The sequence below is a fragment of the Oryctolagus cuniculus genome, chromosome 3, assembly GCF_964237555.1.
Source record: "Oryctolagus cuniculus chromosome 3, mOryCun1.1, whole genome shotgun sequence".
Taxonomy (NCBI): Eukaryota; Metazoa; Chordata; class Mammalia; order Lagomorpha; family Leporidae; genus Oryctolagus; species Oryctolagus cuniculus.
The window spans coordinates 20,949,065-20,970,254 of NC_091434.1; the positions used below are offsets into that span (position 1 = coordinate 20,949,065).

General features: G+C 54.7%; 2 protein-coding genes across 22 annotated transcripts in view; one reads left to right on the plus strand and one right to left on the minus strand.

Moving 5' to 3' along the window:
- The window catches only part of USP37 (ubiquitin specific peptidase 37), a 94,975-nt gene extending 90,728 nt beyond the window's left edge, over positions 1-4,247 (plus strand). For all 21 annotated transcript variants that reach the window (XR_011387105.1, XR_011387108.1, XR_011387107.1 and 18 more), the window contains one exon: positions 1-4,247. Coding sequence is in view for 16 of the 21 variants with exons in the window: in XM_070070192.1 (XP_069926293.1) it covers positions 1-88 (88 nt within the window). In the remaining 5 variants the exon portion in view is untranslated.
- The window catches only part of VIL1 (villin 1), a 27,067-nt gene continuing 10,086 nt past the window's right edge, over positions 4,210-21,190 (minus strand). The window contains exons 9-20 of the mRNA XM_051848171.2: positions 21,053-21,151; positions 20,341-20,494; positions 19,689-19,789; positions 19,462-19,599; positions 18,900-19,058; positions 17,062-17,244; positions 16,526-16,671; positions 13,993-14,137; positions 13,336-13,524; positions 12,266-12,334; positions 11,136-11,276; positions 4,210-5,256 (exon numbers count right to left, since the gene is read on the minus strand). Of these exons, the coding sequence (XP_051704131.2) occupies positions 5,143-5,256; positions 11,136-11,276; positions 12,266-12,334; positions 13,336-13,524; positions 13,993-14,137; positions 16,526-16,671; positions 17,062-17,244; positions 18,900-19,058; positions 19,462-19,599; positions 19,689-19,789; positions 20,341-20,494; positions 21,053-21,151 (1,638 nt within the window). The 3' untranslated portion in view covers positions 4,210-5,142. The remainder of the gene's footprint in view (positions 5,257-11,135; positions 11,277-12,265; positions 12,335-13,335; positions 13,525-13,992; positions 14,138-16,525; positions 16,672-17,061; positions 17,245-18,899; positions 19,059-19,461; positions 19,600-19,688; positions 19,790-20,340; positions 20,495-21,052; positions 21,152-21,190) is intronic.

The window sequence follows — 21,190 nt, forward strand, 5'->3', positions numbered from 1 at the left end:
GGAAATATTTGATGAGCTGCTGGAAACAGAAAAGAACTCTCAGGCACTTAGCGTGGAAGCGGGGAAGACGACACGGCAGGTCTCGTGAGGAGCCGCTCCTGGGTGGGCAGCGAGCACTGCAGATCCCCTTCCTGCCGCCACCCTACCTTCCTCTGCTGGAGGAGAATTCGGGATTCTACTTGATGCGGGAGCAACAGATAGCTCAGGGCCAAACCAAAAGATGAAAATTACAGTTACGTAGAATGCTCCAGGCTAACTATTTTATGGAAACCTTGGTCTCACATCTGTAGCTGATTATCCTCTTTTTCTCCTACAAGAGTGGCACTTCCTTTTGTCTTAGGAATACGTGTTGTAAATATATATGTGTATATATATATGTACATACACACACATACACACACGGAATGAATGGAGCCTTAAAGAGTTAGGATGAGCAGCCGGAGTCTGCCTGTTCAAATGAATAGCGCAGCAGTTTGGAGAAGGAATGAGGTTGTCCGAGTCTGTTCATCTGGGAAACCTGTAAGGGGGCGCAGATCAGTTGGTGTTGAGCTTTCCTGTTCCTTGAGTAGCTTCACTCAAGGCTGTGACCTTTCGTGTGTGTGTCTGATTAGTACAGCTCACTGGAAAGCCAGCTCTCCCTGCTACACTAATGACGGTTTGTTCTCCTGACAAGAGAGGGACATTTGTCACCTGACTTGAGGAGCTTTTTTTTAAAGTTCATGAATTTGTAATGCCTTTGCTGTTTACATGCAGTCCCAAGAAATGGATTTGTTGGTGCTTTGGAATGTGTTATGGTCCCACATTTGGTATCCATCATACACTTTGCATTTCCTCTAGAATGAGTCCTATATTATTTTGATGATGAAGATAAAGTTTTTTATTTTCTAACTTATCATTCTTCCATGGAACAGTTATTAACCTAAAATATTGTAACCAAAACCTAAGGTAGAAAATTAGGATTGCTCTAATTAGGACTGCCCAGCAGGTATACTTAGGGGTAAGGCAGAACACTAGCATCTCTGTGTCTCAGCAGTCAAGAGGAGTGTTGTGTCAGAACTAAAATTCTGGACCACTAAAGCGAAAGCCCCTGAACTATAGGATAAAACTAGAGCATTTAGCATTTGCTGCCTGGCTTTGCCCTTAAACACGATAAAAATTCAAGTGTGATTGGTTTAGGTAATCTCAAGAACTAGCACGGAACCAAGGTGCGTAATGTATCTCGTCTTACTCTCTAGGTGCTGTGCGTTGAGGCTAAGTGGGGTTGCACCGTTAATGCTGCATCAGTCACCGAGCTGACATAACTAGCTTGGCAAGCAGCTTCCGAAACCATAAAGAGTGAGTTTGAGACTGGAATTCTGTCCACAGAAGCATCATGTGAGCTCAGACTGTCATTAGGATGACCAGTTTTGTATAACAAAAGAAAACCTTCATTATTTTCTTTCATGCTTTTATGTAAATGAGATTACTCTTTAGCTCTGAGGTAGAAAGAAAACCACCTCAAGTTTTCAGGGAGAAAACATCTTAAAATCAATCATAGAAGATGCAGTATCTTTCCTGGGAGATTACATTCAACGAGCTCCAGCTGTATTCTTAGAACTTCAGCCCCTTGTGCAGCTTCCATTCTCGAATTGTAAATGGCCTCAGCACTGTGGCGGAACTACTGGCACATGCTTTGCCCCGGACCAGCCCCCTGCAGATACTACTGTGGTTGACATTTTGGAATGATATGGTGGTGGGAAATGCAGGAGTTTAGGGCTGTGGAAAAAACTAGCTTTACAGATTCTGTTTCCTTTCTATCAGGAGCCTCTCTGTTGTTTTTCACTTGAAGAGAACTGATTTTCTCATGAGTGAACTGAGGATGAAGCTCTTTAGCTAGGTGTTACCACTCTCCCTGTTGTGTTAGCGAATTTTGAGAGGCGCTGTCAGAAATGATCGGGAATGCTTTGAAGTGAGGGCTGCATTAAGACACAGAAAAAAACTAGAAATAGCGCGTCAACCTGGCTTGCCTCATGAGCAGCCTCATTTGCAGTACTTTGATAGCTTGCCTAGATGCACACTTGGCTCAGTAACCTGATTCTATGTGCTCTTCGTGTCCTGGGCAGGCCTTGTTAGCTGGAAGCAGGTCTGGGGTATAGGAGTTACCTCGTTGTTCATATACTTGGCAGTTTGGGACTCTCCTCCTGCTGGTGTCCGTTCATCACTGTGGCCTTGTCAGTCTTTCCCTTCTGCCTTGGCTGCCTCAGCTCACCCCTTTGACTAAAATAGACGTTGCAGCTGGACTTGATGATGGGGTTTGTTGGGTTTTTTGTTGGTTTTTTTTTTTTTTTTTTTTGAGCTGGCTGTATATATTTAAAAATTATAAAAAGATAATATATTATTTTTTGCACAATGTGATCAGTTTGCCCCGAATCAGAGGAGGGGCGGTTAGCACACTGGGGCCAGGGAGGGGCAGACTGCTTCAGCTCCCGGCAGGCTACACAATCACTAATCAGCCTCCTATCGAACATACCAAATGTGTGCTTACTTGCTTTAAAGACTTTAAGTTGGAACTTGATAGCAGTAAGTTCTGAACACAACCTTTTGCTCTCAGTTGGAATTTTTTGGAAAGGAAAAATAAACTAAATCCAAACTTGTTGGCAAATTGCATGTGGCTAAATGCTGTTTTCCCTTTAGTAGCCATGATTATAACTCATAAATTTTGTCTCAGCAGGATAGAATAAGAAGCAAGTCTATGAATTGGTCTTCTACTGTGATGCCAACACCTGTTTACTTGCTATGGTCTGTTCATTCCAGGCCTTGCTTAAGTGGCTCAATAACAAATATAACAAATAGAAATTGTTTACTTTTTGAGACATGCACAGTGGTACAGATAAGTTAACTCGGAAGGCAAGTACTAGACTACACATGTCCTCATGTTTCTAACAAGGTGACCCATGAAATCACCCTTCCTTACCGCACTACTGTGATGTAACTGCGTGTGGATAGTTACACATACAGTTGTGTAATGAAGATGACCTGCAAACACCCAAACGAAAGAGAGGTAGATAGTTTGTAAACTGGTTTGTGACCTACTGGAAAGGTTCTATCACAAGAACAGAAACACCCCCCCCCCCTTTCTTCTCTGTCTTCTACAAGGACTGCAGTGGATGCTCGTAATTATTTAGCCTTCTGTGGGCTTTTTGGATTTTTTTGTCGCCTGTTTGATATAATTGACCCTCCAAGGTGGACTTCCCTTTTAAGTCAGGGAAGCAGCTAGAGCTCCAACTGCACAGGAACCTTGTAATACGCGGAGAGCACTGGAAACACCAGCGGCCCCGTAGCGGATGCAGCCGCATCAGGATGTCCCCGCAAAGCAGAGGCACCCTTCCCCTCCCATCATGCTTCACACTGCAGACGTGTGCAAGACTAAACAGACTTCTGCCCTCGGACATCTTTCTAATGCATTAAGAATCCAGGGTTTGTTTTTTTTATGTGTCTTATTAACATCTGAAAAAATGCGTATGTTACTGGAAAACCATAGCTTTTTAGGCCTTGACCGTTGAGTGACAGTTGCGTTGCTGTGTCTCACTGGGTCACGGAGGCCCTGTGGCATGCCTGGTTACTACCGCACTTTAGGCAGTCTCTTTCGTTGTAGCCTTTGTACCCAGTTAGTAAATTGTTTCCTTTCCATGGGTGCTGTGTGTCTGAGGTTTTCAAGTTTTTAATGGGAAGTGTGGCAGTATGCATGTGAGCATTTGATTTTAGTAACACAGGCTTTTCTTAATGTTCGAATTACAGGTGCATCCACTGGTATAAGAATATAGAGTGGCATAAGGGTCTGGGTCAGGATCTAAGTGTGTCGGGTCAAATACCACAACAAAGAAGGGGTCTGTTTGGAAAACAGTAGGCCCTGAATGAGACGTCTCGTGGGTGTCCCGGGTTTCCCTCCCTCACTTCTCTGGCCCGCTGTGTTTTCTTTGTGCTTAGAGAGGGAGACAGAAGTGAGGTGAGGCTCCTGCAGTTTGCCTAATTGAGCCATGAGCAGGTTTGCTGGCAGCTTTGGCCACATGATTTGTGAGGTGATCCCTTTTGTGTTCAGAGTGGACTTCTGATTCCAGTTCTTTCTGTTCTGTAAGGAGCGGCACTTTATCTGTGTTTTAGCAGAACTGTTCCTCTGTATCCTTTACAGTTTTCCCTTGTTTTTGTTTCCTTTTTAAATTATGCATAGAGTTTTTTGTGTGTGAAATTAAAGCCTTTATTAACCTGTTCGTGCGACTGTCATTTCTGAGAAGGACACACTCTTGCAGACACTTGGTAGCCGGTTGTGTGAAGTTGCGGAGGTCGCCTGGACTTGATGCAGCACTTTAACTTCTCAGAGGAAATGAACTTCAAACCAGTGTCTGGCTGAAGTCACCACTGAGTGTCTGGTGGTCAGCTGAGGAGCCTGCTGAAGCTTTCCAGAGGCTTCGGGACAACCTGTGGGGAGCCTAGCAGTGGCCTTAGCGCTTCCTCTGCGGTCCTGTGCAGAGCGCCAGGAGACGGCTGCAAGAACAGTCGCGGGGCAGCGCCTGCCTGCCTGTAGGTCTCCAGCCTCCGCCCAGGGGCTGTGTTGTGCTCTGGCTACAGTGAGCTGGTGAGCATTGTGAAACCCAAGAGAGCGATCTCGTAGCCCATTTAACTGTCCTTCAAAGAAGGGGTCCTCGTTCACTGACCACCCGAGCAAGGCAGAAAGAAGGTGTATGGGAGAAGGAGAAGCTGTTATCCTGGAAAAAATAAATTGCAAACTGCTTCCGCCTGTCTGCCGTGGATAACAATGTGTCATGATGGAGAAGCAGCTAGAGCGACGCCTCCAAACTCGGATGGTGCGTGGAGTGTTCGCTCCTCTAAGAAGGGAGCGCCCTGCGCAGGATGGTTACAGTGATGCAACACCCCAGGATAGAAACAGCACCTTCACAGCTGCCGCTGGACCACAGGCTCCCTGCAGACCCATCATCTTTCTAAAGGAATTTGTTGATTACTAAGCAAAAATGCCATTGCCAGCCTGCTGCTCACAGGTACAATTTAAAACTTCACTTCAACCGGCAAAGGACTAATCCCAGTAATAAAAGCAAGGAAACCCTCAAAGCAAGGTAGGGCACTGCTTTCCAACCACAGTTCTGCTTCTCAGAACAGTCCTCTCTCTTTCTTGAGGTTCTGTTGTTTCCATCGAGGCAGGGCGGAGAAGGCAGCCGGAGTCATCCCCAAGGCCTTGGTGAAATCTTCAACGGACAGGTGCTCCTAGGAGAAGAGAGAGAGAGGGGGCAAAGGTCACTCTCCTCCCTAGAGGCTGCTCTGCTGAGTCGGGCGTGTGGCATAAGCAGTCGGGAAGACCAGGCAAGCAGCTGTCAGGGCCAGGAGAGGGCTGGGAGGAGGGAGCAGATGTGGGCTTCCTGCGTGCTGCTCCCTGCGTTTGTAACATAAACAGGTAGTAAATTGGTAAGTTGAACTCCGTCTCTTTCTACCAGGGTCAGGTTCACACAGGCCTGAAATGAGAACTGAGGTGTTTGACTTAGCTCGGTTAAGGAGTTGCTTCTCTTTCCAGCTCTCCGTTTTCCCCTCTGTAAGATGGGGAAAAAATCTCTTAAAGGCCAATTTTTGTTTACTTTTAGGACGGTGAAAATATTAACATGAAAAGGTACTGAAAACAAGCTGTCCAGTTCATCTGCCCTTGCTTAAACAGTGACCCCACGCCTGACCCGCAGAGTAAGCAGACGGACTCCCAGAAAGACGTCTGCCCCGGTCTGGGCGCTGCAGATTCTGCTGCTGTCACAGGAGGCGCTGCTCTTCTAGCAGAAGCCCAGCACCCCAGGAGCAGCCTCCTGGGCCCTTCATTGCTGTGGACCAAGTCAGACGGCGGCTAGGGAAGTAGGGCCGCCGGTGGACACAGCCGGCAGCGAGGTAACCCGTGCAGCGCTGTGCGCTTAGACACATGCAAGCGGCAACACAGTCGAACACAGTCGGCTCTCCGTACCCATGGGCTCAGCCAACCGTGGGTCAGCATTTTTTTTTTAATTGCCTCTGCTGAACACACAGACTTTTTTCCTAGAGTACAGAAGACATGCATGCCATGTTGAAGTGTCTGGGTTCAGTACTCCATTCCAGCCGCCCTGAACACAGACCCTGGGAGGCAGCAGGTGATGGCTCAAGTGCTTGGTTCCTGCTCCCCACATGTAGGCCTGGAGTGAGCTCCTGACTCCTAGTTTCAGCCTCAGCCCAGCCCTGGCCGTCACTGGCATTGAGGTGTGAACCAGTGGTTGGGAGCTCTATCTGTCTCTGCCTCTCGATTAAAAAAAAATGGTGGCACAACAGATTAAGTCACTGCTTGGGACACACCTGCATCCCATGTCAGCACCAGTTCTACTCTACTTCCAATCCAGCCTTCCTGCTGATGTGTCCAGAGAGGCCGCAGGGGATGGCTCAAGTGCTTGGGACCCCTGTCACCCACGTGGCCGATCAAGATGGAGTCCCGGGCCTCAGCCCGGCCCAGCCCTGGTTGTTGCAGGCATGTGGGGAGTGAACCAGTGGAGAGAAGCGTTCTCACACACTCTCTTCCCCCCTCTCTCTCTTGATCTAGCTTTCAAGTAGATGAAAGCAAACATTTCTTCAAACCTTCACTTTTTAAAAAATAATAGTATAGCAGCTATATACATACTGTTAACATTGTACTGGTATTGTAAGTAATCGAGAGATGATTTAAAGTATACAGGTGGGCTGGTGCTGTGGCATAGCAGGTAAAGCCGCCGTCTGCGGTGCCAACATCCATATGGGCGCCGGTTCAAGACCCGGCTGCCCCACTTCAATCCAGCTCTCTGCTGTGGCCTGCGAAAGCAGCAGAAGATGGCCCAAGTGCTTGGGCCCCTGTACCTGCAAGGGAGACCTGGGAAAAGCTCCTAGCTCCCTGTCTCTAACTCTGTCTTTCAAATAAATCTTTAAAAAACAAAAACAAATCTTTGGTTTTCAGCCATTTGGGTTTCAAATTTTCAAAAAAAAAAAGATTGTACAGGAGACAGGGCTGGTGCTGTGGCGTAGTGAGTAAAGCCACAGCCTACAATGCCAGCATCTAACATGGGCACCGGTTCAAGTCCTGCCTGCTCCACTTCCAATCCAGCTCTCTGCTGTGGCCTAAGAAAGCAGTAGAAGATGGCGCAAATCCTTGGGCCCCTGCATCCACATTGAAGGTCTGGAAGAAGCTCCTGGCTTCAGATTGGCACAGCTCCGGCCGTTGTGGCCATTTGAGGAGTGAACCAGCGGATGGAAGACTCTCCCCGCCTCTGCCTCTCTGTAACTCTGCCTTTCAAATAAATGAATAAATCTTTTAAAATAATAATTACAGTAATGTATACAGAAGAGTATGCATAGGTTCTATGCAATACTACTTTTTATATAAGGGACTTGGGTGCTTGCAGATTTTTGTTTTTTTTAGGGGTCCTGGAATCAATTCCTGAAAGATACCAAGGAAGAACTGTATTTTCTCTTTAAAAAAATTTTTTTTTAATTTTATTTAAAAGGCAGAGAGAAACAAGAGAAAGTTTCCATCTGCTGGTTCACTTCCCAAATGCCCACAACAGCTGGGGCTGGGCCAGGCCAAAGCCAGGAGCCCAGAACTGAATCCAGGTCACCCATGGTGGCAGGGACCCAAGAATTCAAGTCCTCACAGCTGCCTCCCAGGGTGCATGTTAGCAGAAAGCTGGGTCTGAGTGGAGGCTGCACTTGAACCTAAGCTCTCCCGTTCTGGGGCAGACATCCCAAGCAGCATCTTCCAATGCCTGCCCCTCCATTCCTGTTCTCACATGATACAGTCAAAGCTCGGAAGTCACGGCCATCTGGTCCCAACGCAAGTTCCCCTGCAGCACGCTGACTGGTTTGAGGCACTCCATGAGGCCTCTTGTCACCTTTGCCTCCCAGACCTGCGAGTGTAGGGTTTAGCTCACAGCTGAGTGGACTGCACCATTTCAAAGAGCTTCGTCCCTCTTGGCTTGCAGGTCTGTTCCTGGTTAGAAGGTAACATGTTAAACCTCATCAGTCTTCTATCCCACTGTGCAAATACCAGCTGGATGATTTTGTAAGAGCAGGCTCTCCCAGAGATGGTGGGAGGGTAGCGCAGAAAATACAAGGGGGCGGGGTGGGGGGTGGGGGGGTGGAGATGGGGAGAAGTTAGAAAGGGCAAACGACAAGTTCAGAATCCTGTTTTGCCTAGCTGTTGTGAGTAGGAACTGAATGGCTGTGGCTTCTCCTATGAATGACTAGGAGATTAGATAGCAGGATCCCACCTTTTAGTAGCCTTGGGAGTCACTGGCCTCCCTGCCTTTAGGCTCTGAGTGTCTCTGATAAGATTAGGGACTTGACAGAAAGACCTTTGTTCCCAATCTGAGATGATAAGATAGCAGTGCTGCCTAAGGCCAGCCCAGTGCCCTCAAGGCACGTGCAAGAACCCCAAATCCCAGCTGCTGTGACACAGCCTCTCCCAGCCTGCACCTCTGCTCCCCAGACACCAGGAGGCGGAACTCAGTGGGTTTCCTTTACACTGTGGGCTGCTCAGCTAAGGTGGACCCGCCCTGGGCAGGCCCCATTGTACTGACTCTGCGCGCGGCCCTGAACCAAGCGACTTCTTGGGAGACACTTGCAGGTGGACTTAAGATCGGATAGGTCTGCTGGCCCAGGTCTCTAACCTGGCACATCAGCCTCCCACCTGGGGGCCATTCTCTCTTGAAGGCTTCTGGGAACTAGATGCTGGGAGCCTTCCCCACCCCCAGGCAGGGCGATGGAGCGCCCTGTTTCCAGACCAGAGTAAATATGAATGGCTTGGACATGATGGGGTGGGGAAGAGGTGCTGTCCCCCAGTTCTGTCTGTAGCACCATCCCCCTCCCAGGTTTCTTACAGCTGTGGCTGCTGTGTCCCAGGCCCCCCTACAGGCGGCTCCTAGGCACCTGTCCAGCACAACCTAGGCCAGCTCCTCGGCTTTGCCAGCACTGCTGGACTCTGACCCCTCTGCCCATCCCAGTGGACTTGTATCTTTCCATTGGCCCTGCTCTTGAACCTGGCGGTCCTGCCAGCTGATTACCAGCCTCACCCATGCCCACATCCGCCCCTCTGGTTTACTCATCCGTGCCCAAACACTTAGATTACCTTCTTGCTGCTGCCACGGCCAGACCCCCGCCCCCGCCCCACTCTCACTGACTCACTTCTGAGTGCAGCAACCAGGGAGGCCTCGTGGCATGGAGCTCCCAGCTCCTCCCGAGAATGCACGCTGCCTCCATGACAGAAAAGCCTTTAGGTGCTTCTGTCATAGGGCTTTTTTTTTTTTTTTTTTTTTTTTTTGACAGGCAGAGTTAGACAATGAGAGAGAGAGAGAGAGAAAGGTCTTCCTTCCATTAGTTCACCCCCCAAATGGCCGCTATGGCCAGCACGCTGCACCAATCCGAAGCCAGGAGCCAGGGGCTTCCTCCTGGTCTCCCATGCAGGTGCAGGGCCCAAGCACTTGGGCCATCCTCCACTGCACTCCCAGGCCACAGCAGAGAGCTGGACTGGAAGAGGAGCAACCGGGACTAGTACCCGGCGCCCCACCTGGGACTAGAACCCGGGGTGCCAGCACCGCAGGCGGAGGATTAGCACTGGCGTAGGGCGTTGTCTTGATGCCGGCTGTTCCACTTGAAACTAGCAAGCTGAAAAATCAGCCTGCTGTCACTCCCCTGGTTCCGTAGCATCGTCTGCCCCCAGCCTCTAGAAAAGACTTCCTTACGCCGCTGGATGTCGGGCTGGCTCTGACTCTGGCTTCGCAGCTTGCTAGCTGCAGAATGCTAGCTAAGTCATCTCCTGTCTCCAGACCCCAGCTTTCTCAGGCGAAGCTGAGGTCAGTGTCACGGTGAGGGCACAGCCTTCTGGCCTCCTCACAGAGGGGAGGACCCAGGAGAGGGGACGCCATTTTCCCCTCACACAGCCTTGATGCAGCAGTGACCACGGATTGTTGACTGTGCGCTCTACATGTTTCTCTAAGCCATCTCCTCACCTCCTTGGCCACCCCTGTTCTAGGGCCCCAGGTCCGCCAGCCTGGCAGCAGCGATGCTGTCCTGAAGGGCTTGGCCGCCCTTCCTTAAGCAGCCAGAGCGACCTGTGGAAATGTAACCCTGCAGGCCGGAGCTGCCGTGTGGTGGGTTAAGCCATGAGCGCTGTTTCGAGTCCCGGCTGCTCCGCTTCTGATCCAGCTCCCTGCTAACGCGCCTGGGAAGCAGCAGAAGACGGCCCAAGTGCTTGGGGCTCTGCCACTCGTGTGGGAGACCTGGATAGAGTTCCAGGTCCTGACTTCAGCCTGGCCCAGCCCTAGTTGTTGCAGCCATTTGGGGAGTAAACCAGCGGATGGAAGATCACTGCCTCTCCCTCTCTGTGACTCTGCCTTTCAAATAAATAAATAAAACTGTGAAGGGGGGTGGGGGGGAAGAAACGTACATCTGGGCCAGGCACATGGCACAGTGGTTACATCTCATAGCCAAGTGCCTGATTCAGGCCCCACCTCACTTCTGGTTCAGCTCCCTGCTAATGCCTACGCTGGAGGGTAGCACATGGTATCTCAAGGACTTGGGTCCCTGCTACCCACGTGGGGCACCCAGATGGAGTTCTGGCCTCTGTTTGGGGTTTGGCTCTTGTGAGCATTCGGGGAGTAAAGCCCGCTCACTCGCTCTCACTCTCACTCTGCCTTTCAAATAAGTAAAACCCAAACAGACAAGCAGATCTGTCACTGCTTCAGCTCTAATGGTGTCCCTTGCGTGTATGGGCAGCCAAGATGGTCCTTAACATGCGGGAGAGGGCACTGTCCCCTGCCAGCCCCCCACAGGGCCTCTGACCCGCGCACTTCTGCCCTGGCACGCCTGTCACTCGCTTTGCTTCAGGAATCCCTGTTCACCTGTCAGGAGGGCATCTCCGTGATAGTCTTCACCTTGGGGGCCCTCATAATCCCTGAGATTAGACGAGGGAGTAATTGGGCTTCTCTGATCTCTCTCCCCAAAAGACAGCAGCTGGCAGGAGGGCAAACCCAGGTCTGTCTCGTTCACCACAGCAGGACACAATCTGGGGTCAGGTAGGCTGTGCACGTCTTTGTCCCCCCTGGTGGAGGCTGACCCACCTCCTTCCGGCTGGGGTCCACCCCATCAGGGAGGTCCTCCACAGACTTGTTCACCAGCTGCTCCAGGGGGAAGATGGGCAGAGGCCCGGAACTAAGGCTGGTGTAGGCGTTGAACATGTCCACGCTGGGGTTTGTGACCTCCTGGAAAGCACACGGAGACCCCTGGTTATTATTCAGCAGGTGCATGGCCACCCCCTCGGCTGCCTTCCTCTCGGAAGCCAACATGGATTCCAGGACCCATTCTACACCAAGCGCACACACACTCGTGAGGACACACGCGCTGGACTGGACCCAGGAGCTTCCACAGCAGTTTGACTCCAACCCAAGATGACCTGTTTTGCTCAATGACTAATTAACTGCCCCATGGCTTCCCCTGGAGTTTGACTCTGGGAATTTATGACCCTCTTTCTCTTATCTGTTGTGAGGCTGTCATCCATAAATTCACTTAGCCTGAACTTATCTGTTTTTAGCTATGCACTGTTAGTCACCAGGAGGGTGTATTGATGCCACAGGTCCTCGCCCAGTGGGTGGAGGAGCCCCGTGTGTCATCCTTTGATTACCCCAATGAGCGGGGAACTCGCTCCCAGGCGGAGTGCATCTCTGCGGAGTTGGCTGTGTCCTGTGTCCCCTGTGGCCTGTGACCCTCTCGAAGGAAAGGCTTTCCTGTCGTATCCCCGAGCCCCAGGCCTGCTGGCTGAATACATTGCCAGTGACTAACTGAGAGGTCAAACTCGACCTGGAGAGGGGACCCCAAGGATGACGGACGGTGGAGAAATCATTTCTCAACCTGCAGTCCATGGACTGACTGCATCGAGCCTCATTTAAAACACAGGTTCCTAGGAGCCAACCCCAAGTCTTTGGGAGCAGGGCCTTCCTTGGACTCTGCCTTTTAACAGACTTCTCTCCTCCCCGCTCCCCAGCCCCCATCATCCACACACCCTGCATGACCCAGCTTGGGGACCCTTTCAGCCCGGAAATGGAGGACACAAAATTCCTAGAGGCCTTGGAGTTAAGCAGCAGGAAGAACTTCCAGGGGGAGTCGGGGGAGGGAAAGGAGAGCTCAGGACCCCGCTGTCTTCTCTGGGCGGTCCCCAAGCCCCCACTGGCTACTGCAAGGCCGCCACACTCACAGTAGAGATCTCGTTCCAGTCCCCAGAGTAGCCAATCTCCGCCTTCAGGTCCTCATAGGATTTGGTGTTCTGCGGATAAGGGAAAGAACAGACCGGGCTGAGCCAGCACAGCGGCCGGTGTGGGGCCTGGGGTGAGTGGGAGAGGTGGCTGGAGGGGCAGATGATGGTGGTGGGGACCAATGTGCGTTCCCGCCCGGCGGGACACGGCGGAGGAGAGGGACGCGATCCTCTCACCCGCAAAGGCCAGCGCCAGCAGTGCAGGCAGCACTAGGGCCCTGGCACAGAGCAGTGGAGGGAGTGTGCTCCGGGCACATCGGGCTCACAGAGCTGTGTCGGAACGAACGCGGCTGAGAGAGAAGCCAGAGCACCCGCCCGCGGAGGGCATGGCTGGCAGAGCTGTGGACACTGCCTTCGCCAACATCCGCCATCCAGATTTGATGCCATCCTCAAAAAGGAAACAGCCCACCGAGCACGGGATTGGAAAAAAGCAAAACCGAGGAAATGCAGTTCATGCTCTCCCCAAGCTCTGCTGGGCCGACTCAGGGCACCTGCAGCCGGCAGGCCAGGTCCCGCCTACCCGGGGCCTCCCTGCTGAGGACCTGCCCTCCGCATCCCTGGGTCAGGACCACACGCCCCGCGGATTGTGCTCGAATTTAGTGCCACGCTGGCTGTCGTTGGTCCTGTAGAACCGACACGCTTTTGTGGGCACCGTCTGGAAGCTGCTGCCCTAATGTGAAAATGTTCTCACCTAGAGTGGGCTGGTCTGGGAGGCGCTGGCCCCGTGTGGCCGCCGAGCATTGAAACCATGGCTAGTGAGGAAGTCAAGCTTGAAATTTGCTTAATTTTAATTAGATTGAAATAGTCCTGCTCTTGCCACTAAAATCCACCAGCTCAGGGTACACAAAGGCCTTGGAGTTAGTGCTGGCTTTGGGAGACCCCCCATCCTGGGGGTGGGCATGGGGCCTCTGTCTTGGTGGAAAGCCCCCCGCCACCCCCTGTACAAATCATCAGGTCACGTGTCCCATAGGCACAGCAAGGCCCTCCCACCCAGAGTAGGCTGTGCCACTCACAGTCCATTTGAAGGGGTCCCACGCCAGGAACCAGCCCGTGAAGGTGGGGGGCTCGTGGCCCTGCTTCACCACGATGATGGGGGTCTCGGGGTCGCGGCCGCTGGGGTGGGTCTTGAGGTACTCCTGCGCGGTGACGGCTGCAGCCTTCTTCTCCTCCTCGTTGGCGTTCTTCCCGATCCAGAAGAAGACCTGGCGAGCAGCCCCGCGCATGCTCAGTGCTTCCCGTCCGCGCCGGCCCGCGGAGCTCTGCCGCAGATTGTCCCGGCTGCCCGGCAGCGGAGCCCCCACCCTGCCACTGCCCAGCCAGATGGCCTTGACTTTGCACGTGGGAAAAGAGGAGGCTGGACAGATGCCCACCACTTGGACACTCTGCAAATGTGCGACTCCCAGCCTCTCTCAAGCCAAGATTCTCAAAAGCTCTCCTGCTGCATGGGAAATAACTGGGGCTTTGGGAGGGAGGAGGGCAGCCTGCCCAGTGGCCCTGTGAGGGGGCTCCTCCCCACCTCCCATCGCCCCCCTGGGCTCCAGGGAGTCAGGAGGCCATTCCCAGGGAGAAGCTGAGAAGACACTCATATGTGCCCACCCACAAGGCCACTTCTTCTCAGCCCCCGCCCCCGGAGGGTGGGGGAGGGGCAGGTCCCGGGCCCTGGGTCCCACCTGGTCCCAGGCGTCCAGCAGGAACACATCTTCCTCTTCCAGGTCGTCCTGAGTGAAGTCAGGGATCTCCGTGGCCAGAAAGCGCCCGGTCTGATTGGAGCATTCGAAGAGCCGGGGCGTGATGACCAGGTTTTCCTCCTGCAGTCTGCAGAATGGAGAAGAGACCGTGTGGACACGGGGAGGGGAGGCCACAGGACTCGGGGATAGGGGCCGGTGCTGTGGCGTACAGGTGAAGCCACCGCCTGAAGCACCGCCATTCCACATAGGCGCTGGTTCAAGTCCCAGCTGCTCCTCTTCCAATCCAGCTCCAAGCTAACGCACCTGGGAAAGCAGCAGAAGATGGCCCAAGTGCTTGGGCCCCTGCACCCATGTGGGAGACCCAGATGAAGCTCCTGGCTTCTGACTTTGGTCTGGCCCAACCCTGGCTGCTGCAGCCAATTGGGGAGTGAAGATGTAGAGGGAAGACCCCCACCCCGCCTCTCCCTCTCTGTAACTCTACCTTTCAAATAAATAAATAAATAAATAAATCTTAGGAGGAAGGAGGAGGAAAAAGAAACAGCAAAATGAGCATAAATTTCTTATTAAAAAAAAAAAGAATTGAGCCGGCGCCGCAGCTCACTAGGCTAATCCTCCACCTTGCAGCGCCGGCACACCGGGTTCTAGTCCCGGTCGGGGCGCCGGATTCTGTCCCGGTTGCTCCTCTTCCAGGCCAGCTCTCTGCTGTGGCCAGGGAGTGCAGTAGAGGATGGCCCAAGTCCTTGGGCCCTGCACCCCATGGGAGACCAGGATAAGTACCTGGCTCCTGCCATCGGATCAGCGCGATGCGCCGGCCGCAGCGCACCGGCCGCAGCAGCCATTGGAGGGTGAACCAACGGCAAAAGGAAGACCTTTCTCTCTGTCTCTCTCTCTCACTGTCCACTCTGTCAAAAAAAAAAAAAAAAAAAAAAAAAAAAGAATTTCGGAACTGTGACAAGGAAGGGTGCCTCCTCGCAAACTCCCTAACTTTGGGGCCGGCGCTGTGGCACAGTAGGTTAAAGCCCCGGCTGGCACCACTGGCATCCCATATGGATGGAAGACCTCTTTTTTCTTTTATAGGATTAATTTATTTGAAAGGCAGAGCATTAGAGAGAAGCACAGGCAGAGAGACTGAGAGATAAGTCTTCCATCCGCTGGTTTACTCCTCAAGTGGCCACATCCGAGCTCTCAAACTGCCCACTCTGAAACCAGGAGCCAGAAGCTTCTTCCGGGTCTCCCACGTGGGCGCAGGGGCCCAAGGACTTGGGCCATCTTCTACTGCTTTCCCAGGCCACAGCAGAGAGCTGGATCAGAAGAGGAGCAGTCGGGACTAGAACCAGCGCCCATAGGGTATGGCAGTGCTGCAGGTGGTAGCTTTACCTGCTATGCCACAGAGCTGGCCCTGGAAGGCCCGCCTCTCTCTTTGTTTCTACCTCTCTCTGCAACTATGCCTTCCCAACAAATAAAGTAAATCTTTAAAAAAATATATAATGCCCTAACTTCTGGCTGACGAAGGAGCCCCCCTCGTCACAAGAGTGCTCCAAGGGCAAATCCCCCTGCTCTCCCTGGCTTGCCTTCCGGAGGTGGCAGCTCACAGATGTTCTTTAGAAAAAACTCCTGGAGGCCGGCACTGTGGCACAGCGGATTAAAGCCCCAGCCTGCAGCGCCAGCATCCCATATAGGCACTGGTTCGAGTCCTGGCTGCTCCTCTTCCAATCCAGCTCCCTGCTGGTGGCCTAGGAAAGCAGCAGAGGGCAACCCAGCTCCTTGGGCCCCTGCACCCATGTGGGAGACCCAGAGAAAGCTCCTGGCTCCTGGCTTCAGATCAGCTCAGCTCTGGCCGTTGTGGCCATTTGGGAAGTGAACCAGCGGATAGATCTCTCCCTCTCTCTGTCCCTTCCTCTCTCTGTAACTCTTTCAAATAAATAAAAATAAACCTTTAGAGCCGGCGCCGTGGCTCAATAGGCTAATCCTCCACCTTGCAGCGCCGGCACACCGGGTTCGAGTCCCGGTTGGGGCGCCGGATTCTGTCCCGGTTGCCCCTCTTCCAGGCCAGCTCTCTGCTATGGCCAGGGAGTGCAGTGGAGGATGGCCCAGGTGCTTGGGCCCTGCACCCCATGGGAGACCAGGAAAAGCACCTGGCTCCTGGCTCCTGCCAGGATCAGCGCGGTGCGCCGGCTGCAGCGGCGGCCATTGGAGGGTGAACCAACGGCAAAAAGGAAGACCTTTCTCTCTCTGTCTCTCTCTCTCACTGTCCACTCTGCCTGTCAAAAAAAATAATAAAATAAAATAAAATAAACCTTTAAAGAAGAAAAAGAAAAAGAAAAAGCTTCTGGAAGGGGCGTGCTGAGGTGAGCGGCACACACACACCAGGAGGTTCCCAGGGCTGGGGCTGCCTCTTGTCTGTCTCACAGCCCTGGGGACTGGCACAGTCCTCAGTGCACGCCTGACTCTGGGTAGGGGGCGGGGGCGAGGGAGACGCTGGGAGGCGCCGGCGGCAGAGGGACCCGAGACTCACCTCTTGGTGTTGGCGTAGGGGGCCTTCCCGCCCAGAGCCATCCAGAAGTTGGCCGGCTCCTGCCCTTCTACCACCACCTGCTTCTCCGTCCGCGCAATGGTGTCAGCTACCATCTTGGCCATCTCGCGCTCGTCCCCGCTACAGCCCTGGGGAAAAAGGCCATGGGTGGTGGGTGGGGTAGGCTGGGCTGGGCGTGGCCGCCGCTGGTCCCACCCCTACCTCCCCCACCACGCCTGCCCCTGTCCTTGACACTCCAGAGAACAGGGGGAGGGGCTGCGACAAGGGGGTCTGCATGCCCACCCCCTTTGTGGGTGAGCAAAAGACTCCAATGGGCTCCGAGCCTGTTACAGAGGTGAGAGAGGAGTCAGTGATAGACACAGGGCAAGCATGGGATGCCCATGAGACAGACAGACAGACCGGGACAGACCGAGGCAATCAGAACAAGCACCAGATGGATCTGGACCGAGGCTGAGAATCCAAGGGTGGTCTGAGGAGGGAGGGACATGGGACAGCTCCCGCCAGGGCCAATCACACACCTTCCCACACCACAGGTAGCAGCAGGACGGGGTCTTAAGGATGAAGACATCGTTGGAGTTGAGGGACGTGGCCCGGGCCTGCACCTCGAAGGCTTTGGTGTTGTTAACGCCCGTGCCCCGGACCTGGAACAGCCGCGTGGTCGTTGCCGGGTCCAGGTTGCTGTTGTCTCGGGAGCTGCCCCCCTGCGGTGGTGGGGAGAGGACAGGGAGATGGAGCAGAGGGACTTAGTGAAGAAGACGGTGGGCAGCGGAGGGGTGTGGGGAGAAGCAGAGAGCGGGAGCCGTACACCACCGGCTACTCTTTGCAGAACGAAGATCAGATTGGATCGCTCCTGCGCTCAACAACCTCCGGTGACAGCCCCGGCTGGGCCGCTATAAAAACCCCAGCCAGTGAAGACCCACGATGCCTCTGCAGACACACCCACTGCCCCCTCCCAGCCTGCCCAGGGAGCGTGGGCCAGCTTCTCTCTGTTCCCCATGGGGGCTTCCCCCGGGTTCTGGTCCCCGCCGTGCCGCTGGGTGGCGTGTTCTCCTGCTGCGCTGAGCTCTTCAGCTCTGACCCAGACAGCGCGGCCTCCTTGAAACCCCTCTGCACCCTGCCCTCTATGCCTGTTCCTGGATTAGTGTACGCATGTGCCCCATTGCGCTCAACATTTATTCCGGCCACGTAACCACACAGGGCTTCCTCAAGTTAGCTCCCTGTTCAGGCACCATGACAAGCCTCCCTGAAAGCCTGCAAGTGGTGTTCGCACGCCTTGCCCTCGCCTGGTGAAAGCGGACTCCATATTCCTGGGGCTGCATCCACAGACTCAACCAACCAGGGCTCAGAAATATTGCAGGGGCGGGCATTTAGCCTGGCAGTCCAGACGCAGTCCACACCACAGTGACTTCATTCTGTCCCAGCTCTGGCTCCTGATCCCAGCTTCTTGCTATGCGACCCTGGGAGGCAGCAGCGTTGGCTTGGGCATTCCCATCTCCCAGCTTCAGTCTGGCCCAGCCCCGGTCACTGTCAGCATTTGAGAAGACAAGCAGATGGAAGCTCCCTCTCCCTCTCCCTCTCCCTCTCCCTCTCCCTCTCCCTCTCCCTCTCCTTCTCCCTCCCTCTCTGTAACTCAGCCATTTAAATAAATAAATAAATCTTTTTTTTGACAGGCAGAGTGGATAGTGAGAGAGAGAGAGAGACAGGTCTTCCTTTTGCCGTTGGTTCACCCCCCAATGGCTGCTGCGGCTGATGCACCGCGCTGATCCAAAGCCAAGAGCCAGGTGCCTCCTCCTGGTCTCCCATGCAGGTGCAGGGCCCAAGGACTTGGGCCGTCCTCCACTGCACTCCCTGGCCACAGCAGAGAGCTGGACTGGAAGAGGGACAACCGGGACAGAATCCAGCGCCCCAACCGGGACTAGAACCCCGGGGTGCCAGTGCCGCAGGCTGTGCACAGGTTCCATAGAAGTCCTGCACCGCTTCATACAAGGACTTAAGCATCCCGACGTTGGTCCATGTGGGAGGTACCAGAACCAGCTCTCCAGGGAGTCTGAGGTTCTCAGTTAAGAGGTTCTTGCTTCACTGAGCGCATGGGGTGTCTGCTGCGCTGTGTGGGAAGGCACCAACAGTCTTGACAGGTACACCCTCTAGGCAAATCTAGCCAGAAGCCTTGTTTTCATGCAGAGGAGTCAAGGAGCTGCGGAGGGCAGGTGGTCCTCCCAGGTGAAGAGCGCTTGTTATTCCGGGAGAAACGCCGCCATTGTCTCTCTCACCAGCTGGCGCCTTCAGGGATGCCCCTCCCCCATGAAGAACAGGCTTCACCCAAGCCCCACCCGCTCTTCCCATCCCCCAGCCGCACCTGGTAGACCACCATGTGTCCCTTGAAGATGGACATGAGGTGGGGCGGCTCCTTGCCCATCGTGACCCGGATCTGGACCGGCTCGTCGTTGTACTTCTGGTCCAGGATCACAGCTTGGTAGGCCGAAGCTGCGATTTCATCCTGGCTGGCCTGGTTGCCCTGGGGATGAGCAGGTGCGAAGTGGTGAGAGGGGACGAGCCCTCGGCCTCGCCACGTCCATCCCCAGCTCTGACCTGACCCCAGACCCAGCCCCCAGCCCAACGGGACCCACACCTCCATTCTGAGCCCAGCCCCAGGCGAGGCCCAACCCCGTGCTTACTCTCCTCCCCCAGGAGACGCCACTCCCAGCACCCAAGTCTCTCCCTGCACCTCACATCTGGACCCCAGGCAGAGCGGGTGCAGGGAATGCACAGTCGGAAGCGAGACCCAGAGAACCAACAGAAAAGGCGCTCGGTGGGGCCTCCCAGCCCAAGCTGTCCCCAGGCGGACAGGGCCACCCCAGGAGGGGGTGAGCCCTCCATCACCAGGAGTAACCAACCCCGTGGAGGGGGCAGGGCCTGACCTGCCAGATGTAGAGCAGGTAGTGCTTCTTCTCGCCGATCAGGTAGGTGTAGAGCAGCAGGTAGCAGTCACCCCCGAAGAAGTGGCCCAGCCACCTGGACTCCACAGGCACCAGCTCCACGTTCTCAATGCGCCACACCTGGGGCCAGGATCAGGCCAGTGTGAAGTCCGGAATGGCTTCCTCCACCCCCGCTCCAGCCAGCAGGGGCCTCGCCCTGCCCACGTTACCTGCACGTCCCCACTCCCGTCATCCACCATCTTCTGCTGGGCAGCCACCTGAGGCTGGACGTGCATGGACATGGCGTCGAACTTCACCTGCTCCACCTTAGCTGGGGGTGGGGGAGCGTAACACCAGCTGTCACCGGCTGAGGTCCTCCTAGTTCTCACAACAGCCCTGCGTGCTGGCTACAATTCTTAGACCCATTTGACAGATGAGAAAACTGAGGCTTACCCAAGCCCACACAGATAGTAGCAGAGCCAAACTACAGAACCACATCTCCCTGCCCCTAGGACTCCTGCTTCATCTATGTCTCCCAGGGAAGCCAGAAGAGGGACAGGTACATGACTTAGCTTGACCCTACCCAGACCCCTGCAGCACTTGGGCCACTGGCATTGACCTTGTCTCCCAGCTGGACAGGGAGTGCTGCAATGACGCGGGCTATCCATCACCCTGTCATCCTCCCTGCCGCCCCCGGCGCCTGGAACCCAGCGGGCCCTCTGCAAATATAATCTGGGGAGAGACAGAAGCCTTCTGGTCCCCAGGGAGGCCCCATCTCATTCCAGAGCGAAGACCAGGCATCCCCAGGCCCTTTTTGGCAGCAACTCTTGAATGCCTGCACCTTCCCCGCCGCCCGGCCCCCTCGCTGGCCCCGGCCCTCACCCACGGAGCCCACGGTGTGGGTCTTGCCCAGGCCTGAGGTCCGGTTGGGCACCGTCCACTTCTGAAAGAGCTGCTGGAAGACGGCCGACTCGGCCCCGTCGTTCTGCACCTCCACCTGCGTGCTCGGCGGGTACTGCTTGGCTTTGATAAAGTTCTGGGGAAGAGGGGAAGGGGGGGGGTCTCTGGAGGCCACACCACACCACACCACACCACACCACACCTCCGGTCCCAACCAGATCCACCATCAAACTGGTCCCTTGTCCCAGACCCGAATCCAACCCCCAGCTGACCTCAAGCCAAACCGTACTGTGACCCCAACCCGGGGTCGCACCTGACACCACCCAAGTGTCACGCCTCACTTCGACCTCAGCCCTAACTCTTCTCCCAACCCCTGGAATAAATCAGACCCTCATCTGACCCCAGCCCATCCAAACGCCCCGCCCGCAGCCTGTCAGTGACCCCAAGCCAGTGAGAGTTCCTGAGTGTGGTCCCCACAAGGTCCTAAACACTGACTTGACCCTCGTCCCGAGTGACCCACTGCCCCCTGCAGGAATGCCAGCTTGCATTTCCCCCTGCTGCGGGCAGCCACAGCCATGTCCTGGGGAGGCCTCATGGTGGCCCTGGCGTGCAGAGACCCCCGCCCTGCCCCTTCCAGAAGCGTCCCTGGCCGAGCCCACCTGCCCTCCCCCTGCTGCTCTGAGCCCCTCCCTACCAGCGCCTGGTTCATGGCCTCCTTCCTCTCCTGGGCGTTGGCATTCTTCCCCCTCCACACGAAGATCTTCAGGCCCCCTTGGTCCAGGATGTAACAGTCCTGGAGTGAGCAGGGAGGACCCAGGTGAGCACTCTTGGT